Source organism: Takifugu flavidus, chromosome 12 (assembly GCF_003711565.1).
Source record: "Takifugu flavidus isolate HTHZ2018 chromosome 12, ASM371156v2, whole genome shotgun sequence".
NCBI lineage: Eukaryota > Metazoa > Chordata > Actinopteri > Tetraodontiformes > Tetraodontidae > Takifugu > Takifugu flavidus.
The window spans coordinates 12,572,738-12,580,749 of record NC_079531.1 but is presented as its reverse complement, the minus strand read 5'-3'; the positions used below and the strand labels follow the sequence as shown (position 1 = coordinate 12,580,749).

The window sequence follows — 8,012 nt, the reverse complement described above, 5'->3', positions numbered from 1 at the left end:
CCGCCCCCAAAACCTACAGTGTGTGTGAGTCTGTGTGTTTGTGTGCAGATGCTTCTATCTGTTGGTGCTTTAACATGACTTCTTACATTTAGAGTTGTTCTGTGTAATAAAATGTTATTAGTAGAGCTATTGGGATGCTTTACTGAATAATTTAGATAATGTGTTTAGCATCATGAGCATTATGAGAAAAGAAAAGACAGTTGGTTTAACTCAGTTGGTTAAACTCCCTCTCAACTGTGGTTGAATAAGAAAAAGTGTCTCGCTCACTTTTAAATTTAAAACATGAGCAAACTCTGACCTTCAGGGGTGTTCAGATCTCAAAGCCAGAAGCTGCTGAACTCAAACACAGATTAAATGTCATTCATGCCATACTTTAAAGCACTTGTTCAAACCTCTAAAGGTCTCTTACATTCTCTGGTAGTTCTTCTGGGAGTTCTTTTATCCTTGTTCTTATGAGACCATGTTCACTCACTGTCAGGACTGTTGTAACCTCACTAACACATATTTCCACTAGATGGCAGCATCCCGCTGAAACCAAGGAGAAAACAAAGCTATATTATTTATTCAGCCTTTACTGATGCTACATTGGAGGATTAAACTAGACAGAAGCTAATGTGGTGAATATGATCAGAATGATTGACTGGGGTTGGGTTTAGCCTATCTGGGGTCAGCTGTGGGCCATATAGTTTAAGCTATAGCAGACTCACATCACAGCTGATGGCTAATGGCACCATTTTTACACAATAACATGAAGCATCATCCAGTCAGACTCTCACAGAGTTGTGGTTTGCAGATTTGCAAATGTAAGACAAGGGGGAACACCGCTCACATGATTTGTGACTGAGTGGATGTCAGCCATAAAACGTGTGTGTGTGTGTGTGTGTGTGTGTGGTGTGTGTGTGTGTGTGTGTGTGTGTGTGTGTGTGTGTGTGTGTGTGTGTGTGTGTGTGTGTGTGTATGTTCTCAACAAAGCTAATAGTAATAGTAATTTGGCACAAACATACAAATTTCTAAGCAATGGGCAGAGAGGAAGTGAGGGGAGGAGAAATCAGCTCCCTTGCTCTGCATTGTGTTGGCAGCTCTTTTGGCACCACCTCCTCCTCCTTCTCCTCCTGTTTGACTCCTTCCTGCCCCCCTGAAGTGCACGGTTAATCCCTAAACTCTATCCCCGTTTAAAGACGGGGACATCACGCAAACCTGCCTCTCTGCATCGCATTCTAGCACTCACAGACAAACTCGTGAACTTAGTCACACGCACATGCTGCTGCTCCTGCAAGAAACAGAGGAGACACAGCAGGGGGTGGAGGCTTAAGCAGCAGCACGATAAATTTCTGCTTGATCTTAAAATGTCTCGAGATTGACAAGACAGGACACCAGTGCTCCGAGCGGTCAGAGGGACGTTGGCAGATGTGTGTGATTATAAAACCTGTGTGTTGAACAGGTTTTATTTTTCTAGTTTGTTATTTGCATAAGAAACTAGCTTGTCTCCAGATATGATCCTTTATATTAGGAGTGAACTTTTTCCTCCAACTGATGATCACTTCCTTCCTCCATATTTATATCTTTGTAATCCTTGATCATCATTTCTCTCTGTTTGTCATCTTCCAGGTTTAAGGTCCGCTGATGTGGTCACGTTCAGTCCGGATGAAAGTGAACCTGAGCTGGCTAGAAATACAAACTGAGTGCGCAAACTGTGAACACCAAGTCAGAGACTAGACTCGCACCAAGAAGTCAGGACAATAAAATGGACAATTAAAACAGCACAATAAATTAATTTGAAAAAACAATCAATGTTCTCACATGAGTTGCAGAAGCAATGTAGATGTATTAAACGTCTTAAATGGGCGTCCATTGACTTTTTATTTACGTGTTTTCTCCCGCCTAAACCATGTCGTTTCTCATTTTACTGTCCTTGTTTACCCAGTTTGTATATGATTTGTACAGTACAGAAGTTTCTAATTGTGGCGCGGTTACCTGCAGGTGGCAGCGGTGAGCCACACCTTCGCCTGTAATTATCCCACGAAGAAGAGCAGTGCCGCGTATTTCCGGGTTTATGCTGACGAGTCCTTCTTCTCTTTACAGCTACGTGTCAGTATTCTTGTCTCCAGAGCTCTGCGGCAGACATAACGCTCAATTCGCAGACATGCCTCCCAAAGGCACAACTAAGCAGCAGTCCGAAGAAGACCTTCTTTTGCAGGACTTTAGCAGGAACCTATCTGCCAAGTCCACCGCATTGTTCTACGGAAATGCGCTCATCGTTTCTGCTATACCGATCTGTGAGTAGTGGAGAGGCCGGAGCAGCTTGCTGCTGATGCTGGTTACCTTACCACAGCTCTGAAAATTTAATTATTTACTCGGGCAAAATTGCCCTAATTTTTCTCAATTTAGAACAGTTTTATTGAACTCTAATGGCATCTAAACGGTGTAATAACGCTGTCTTAAGTGCTATGCTACAGCTAAATGCTAATCAATCCTAAGCAGAATTTGGGTAGTGTAGAATGAACTGCATTAATCGATATCGTTGTAACGAAGAAATTGGAATTTCTTTGCATCTAAAACCTCAAATGCACCTTCACTTCATGCCAAGTTAAGACCTATAGGTTTTGTACCAGGCGTCTCACCGACTCGATCATTTTAGCTATGTGGCACGTTTGTTGTCTTCAGGGCTCTTTTGGAGGATTTGGCACATGGATCTTGTCCAGTCTGCAGTTCTGTACGGGGTCATGACTCTGGTCAGCACCTACCTCGTGGCTTTTGCCTACAAAAATGTCAAGTTTGTTCTCAAACATAAGTAAGAACACACCTTTGACTCTTTGTAGTTGTGTGCACTCCATCCTTTTTTTTACAAATCAAGGTTAGTCTGAGCTTTTCTCTTTTAATTCCTCAAGGGTGGCCCAGAAGCGTGAGGACGCCGTTTCCAAAGAGGTCACAAGGAAGTTGTCTGAAGCCGACAACCGCAAGATGTCCCGCAAGGAGAAGGACGAAAGGTGTGTGACTGCACGGTGGTTGTTGGTTCTATAGCTATCTGATGATAACTCTCGATGTGTAAATGTGCAGTGTAAACCCGCCAATGACTGTTGTCTTGTTGATTTGTTGAATGCACACATTATTCTGCCATCACTGTTGTCAGATCTCTGCCACTACACTCTTCTGGTAAGATGAAGAACATGACTGAATTTGTACTTCCTTGTGCTGCCAGGATCTTGTGGAAGAAGAATGAAGTTGCCGACTACGAGGCCACCACCTTCTCAATCTTCTACAACAACACACTCTTTCTGGTCTTAATCATCGTCGCCTCCTTCTTCCTGCTCAAGAACTTCAACCCCACGGTGTATCCTTTTATTCATTAGGTATGCGTTGTATGGACGCTCACCATGGTTTGATACAAGTCTAATGATGTTACTTTGTGTACGTGCAGCAGCATGGCAGGTTCCAGGCTGAGATGCTGGAAGAAAGAGTTCCGAAACTAAGAATCAGAGTAAAGTCAAGCGGGAAGTGTTAGAATGTGTGTCGCTCCCATAAGCACTGCTGTATGCCCACCGTTTGTGTTCCTTAACTTTTCCCCAGTAACTATATTCTGTCCATCAGTGCCTCCTCAGGACTCATCGCTCTGCTGTCCACAGGCTCCAAATAAAGGCGGGACGATTCAGGCTGGGGGGAAATAATCAGGCTATGGGTTGTAGATGGGTTGGCATATCACATTTCACCTTCATGAAATTCATGATCAAAACTCTGGAGGATGTTTCTTCAGCTTTGCTTTTCTTTTTGTAACAAATAAAGCAAATGGGATGACTTGTAGTCTGATCATTTCAGAGAAGCTGATTTTATTCACTTATTCACAGACAACACTTCAGGAGAAAATAAATGAATACACTGCTGCTTTCTGTCTCACGGCAACAGAAAATAGAAGCAAAGTATCGCACCTTCTCCATCCACAGGAGTATTTAGAGCAGCAGAAGACTCCAGGAGAATACGAATGATGGTGTCGAGCCACATTGGTTCCTGAAGGGTCATCATGGTGACCAGAACATCAACGTGCTATTCTTGCCCCAGAGGACTCATTCTGGACAGTTTGCTCACATTAGCAACAGTTCTAACAACACAAACACAATCTCTAGTGACCAGGAAAGAAGAAAACGGTTCTCTTGGAGTGACTTAATAGTAATTCTGCTGTCAGAGGAGGATGGAAAGTTTATTTTCATCATACACATGACAGGAATTGGTGTCAGACCTGCTGATATGAGTATGAGTGTGTGTGTGTGTGCGTGTGTGTGGGTCCATCACTGGTTCATCGGTGTTGCTGCTCCCTAAAGAGTCAAGATGATAGAAAAGCACCTGAGAGAGACTGAAGATCTGCTGGAACTCTTCAGTCCAGGGTGAAGACATGAGGGAATATGACATTTGGGAATCTGCCTGGAGCAGCTCATCCTCACAAACTGAGCAAGCAAGGAGACAATTGAGGGAGGCCACCAAGACACCTGTGACAAAGCTGAGGGCTTCAGGGGAGACAAAGAGACAGGTGTGGCTCAGGTTCCTCATCACTGTAATCTAAATGGAAGAGACATGAAACTAAATATCCACCAGAACTGCAGGGGACACTCAAGGTCACCTAGAAGGTTCATCTCACCTGAGGATGGTGGTGGTGGTGGCAGCAGGTCCTTGAAGGCCTGGAAAAGTCAAGTTCAATGATGTTTGTCGATTATCAGTTTCATCAATCATTTATTTGGAGCTGAAGCATCCAGACAAAAGTCCAGCGAAATAGTTTTGAGGCATCAGTGAAAAGGTTCTAGAGTGGCGGCATCAAAGGTCAAATCTCTGTTTGTTTATGGGACAGTTCATTGTTCTCATCTTCAAAGTTCTACAGGTATGAGGAACCACTAACAAGGCATTCTGGGTGGGAAGGTGTCCACAAGCACGTCCACCACATTAGATCAAAAACCAACAGCTTTGCCTTTCAACGTGGAAAGGAAGTTTGGATTCCAGCTGATTTGAGCAGCACATTCTATAGCAACAGATCAGACAGAACTCTGCACCAGTAAAAAATAATTCACTTTAACAATTGGATGGACATTTGAGCTACAGGACGGCAAATGTGCAGCAAGGACACAGTGGCCAGAGGGCATTGCTTTTATTGCTGTCTACATGAGAGACTGATCCCAGGTCAGCATGGACCTGCTGTCATGGAGGAGGACTGTGGGTTCAAGAGTGATGAAGAACAACAACACAAACTATTTACAACTTATTTTTTTGGGAGTTACACAGTACAGTTTCCATATGCAGGAGAGGCTTCAGTTGGTTATGTTACAGTTTATAATTTAACAATTTTATATACATAATCTCCATAGAATTCTCTCAAACATGTTAAAATAATTTTCATCTTCATTAATTAGTCTAAAATAAACATTGTGCGTCTCCCACGCCCTCATTTGCACCTGTCAACAGTGTTTGCAGACAGCAGTTCCACCAAACTCCTACACAGGGCAGCAGAGTGAAGTCTTTCTCTCAGCTTTAGAGATAGAAAAGAGGCACACAAGCAGGAAACATGCACGTGCTGCTAATCTATACTGAATATTTGTCTGCTCTACAGTAAATCATGTCACATTTGGTAGGTAGTTAAGGGAACTACTGAGCTCCATCTAACCTCAGCTCTAACCTCTGGCCCCAGACATTATTGTATTGCCCCAGACAGTATTGTGATGTTGGGCTAACGTTGTGCTAACGTTTTGCTAATGTTGCGCTAACGTTGTGCTAACAGCAATATTCTCTGAGTTTGCACCGGTGTGGGCTGCAGCTTTGTTGAAAGGAAACTGAGCTGAGAGGATGTCAAGTTGCCCTTCAGCAAGGCACTTTACACTCTTGGTTCAGATCCTGTTGAGTTTAGATTCTAAACAAAGCGAACCTGAACTGAACCTGATTTCCTGGATGAAGCTGGGACCGGTGCAGGTGTGGCAGCTGCATAGTTTGGAAGGAGATTAATGTTAATTGCGGATTTTGACAGGATGCTGAGGCTGGAAAAAAGTTTGGTGTCTCTGGACCTGAGGTGAACCTGACTGAGACGACTCAAGCAGATGTGGTTACGGTTAATGGATGCAGGAGGGCTGAACCAGAGACTCTCACACTGAATGCTGGCCCACCTTCAGCATGTGACCAGCCTGGCTCAAGAGCGGTAGTCCTTCTTAGTGTATGGCCTGTTGGCCAGGATGTGGTCAATTTCAGACACTATGTGAGACGTCATCTTTGGAAGAACCTGGGTGAGAAACGCAACACCTGAAGAGGCAGAAGCAGGAAGCAATGGGAGAGTCAGGTGTGCGTCCTCACCTGTATGGCTCCAAGGTTCTCAGTCAGCTGCTCAGGGTTGGATGTTCCCAGAAGAACCGAGCTCACGCCTTCATTTCTTAGACACCAGGCTGGACAGAGACACAGGCTGAAATTCACACAATGCACACGAGATGGCGCCCTGTACCTCATTATTGTTAGAAAATTCTTCCAAACAATAATTAAAATGCAAATCTTCTGACTGAATTATGACCACAGGTGTCATTCAGGAAGGAATGTAACAAAACATCTAAAACATCAGCATTTAGATGGTTGAGGTCTAAAAATGTCTGCAGTTTTGGAAAGAGGGTCACTTATTTATCAAGGAGATGTTAATCGGTGGAGCTGCAGGTGTGTTTCCAAGCCCAACATCTGGACGTACCCACAGCCAGCTGAGGCAGAGTGCAGCCCAGCTTCTCTGTGATGTGGTTCAGCTCCTTCAGCTTGGCCTGTTGCTTCCTCCCATCCTCGCTCACAATCTTCTCCTTCAACCACTGATATGACTGGAGGGAGAGAGGGAATGTGAAGAACAGACAGAGGAGAGTTGCACATGTGTCAGAAGGTGGAGGCTGTAAATGCTGCTGTAAATGTCAGACGATTGGAAGAAAAACACATCAGGTGTCACACGTTCCACTGCTGTCTGGTTTTGATCCAGGTCTGCTGGTTTGGTTGGTTCTCCTGTTCATCTTTAATTTGTTTCATAAACCTAAAAAAGTCCATGTTTGCTGGAGCTGGGTTGTATGTGGATCCTGGACCCATAAAACCCAGTCACATTGTTCTGGACACATCAGCCCTCCTGCAGATTAGAGACACCACAACAAGACCAGAGATAAAGATCTCACCCCTTTTAGACCTCTATTATGCCACACAGGACCACCCACAGGGGACCCTGGTCCTACGGTAGAAATCACCTAGATTTGGATCTGGGTGAGTTTAGATGGAGTTGCTGTCCCTCTACTGATGTCCACCTGTTGTCCCTCTACAAATGTCCCTCCACTGCTGTCCCCCAGCTGATGTCCCTCTACTAATGTCCCTCAGCTGATATCCCTCCACTGATGTCCCTTCACTGATGTTCCGCTACTGATGCCCGCACTGCTGATGTCCCTCTGCTTTCAGCTCAGCTCCACCTCTCCTCTGAGGCCAAGGTGCCAAATGTTGTCCCAGTGGAGTAATTTTGGCTTTGATTAAAGATCTGCTGGACATTTTCATTTCAGTTACTGCTCTGAAAATTACAGTTACCGACAGACAAACGAAAGGAAGGACTTACAGGCAGGTATTTTTCCACGTTCACTATAATGTGCAGCAATTGTCGTGGCAATTCATCAGAACTCCACTGATGCCATAAATAGCAATCATTTATAAAGAGACTCAACCAGGCTGAACTGGGATTAGTTGGTCGTGAACCAGTAAGTGAAGATATATCTGTCCTGATTAGTTGACAGAAGTTCAGAGAGTTTAGGGGAGACGGTCCTCAATGAAACAAAGACAGCTCTGTCCCTACCTTCATTGAAGCCCGGGAAGATTCAGGAATGCCGTTTTCATATTTTCCTGTGATGATGCCACAAGCCAGTGGTGACCAGGTCATGGCCCCAACGCCTGTCGCCATGGAGACCATAGGAAAGGAGATTTTTTTTAAAAAAATCCTCTTCAGAAAAAGTGTAACAAGTAACATTCCAGAACAACTCTCACACACACAC

The 8,012-nt window shown here is 44.3% G+C and overlaps 2 protein-coding genes across 3 annotated transcripts in view; one reads left to right on the top strand and one right to left on the bottom strand.

Moving 5' to 3' along the window:
* The first annotated feature begins 2,025 nt into the window (after positions 1-2,025).
* ssr3 (signal sequence receptor, gamma) lies at positions 2,026-3,792 on the top strand. Its single transcript, XM_057049103.1, has 5 exons — positions 2,026-2,276; positions 2,665-2,791; positions 2,889-2,987; positions 3,200-3,331; positions 3,568-3,792. Exons 1-5 carry the CDS (start codon positions 2,054-2,056, stop codon positions 3,632-3,634), a joined length of 648 nt encoding a protein of 215 aa, XP_056905083.1. The 5' UTR covers positions 2,026-2,053; the 3' UTR covers positions 3,635-3,792.
* Positions 3,793-5,113: 1,321 nt separating this feature from the next.
* kcnab1a (potassium voltage-gated channel subfamily A regulatory beta subunit 1a) overlaps positions 5,114-8,012 on the bottom strand; it is a 36,203-nt gene continuing 33,304 nt past the window's right edge. For both annotated transcript variants that reach the window (XM_057049101.1, XM_057049102.1), the window contains 4 exons: positions 7,817-7,911; positions 6,698-6,818; positions 6,319-6,407; positions 5,114-6,247 (listed from right to left, as the gene is read on the bottom strand). In XM_057049101.1, the coding sequence (XP_056905081.1) occupies positions 6,158-6,247; positions 6,319-6,407; positions 6,698-6,818; positions 7,817-7,911 (395 nt within the window). In that variant the 3' untranslated portion in view covers positions 5,114-6,157. The remainder of the gene's footprint in view (positions 6,248-6,318; positions 6,408-6,697; positions 6,819-7,816; positions 7,912-8,012) is intronic.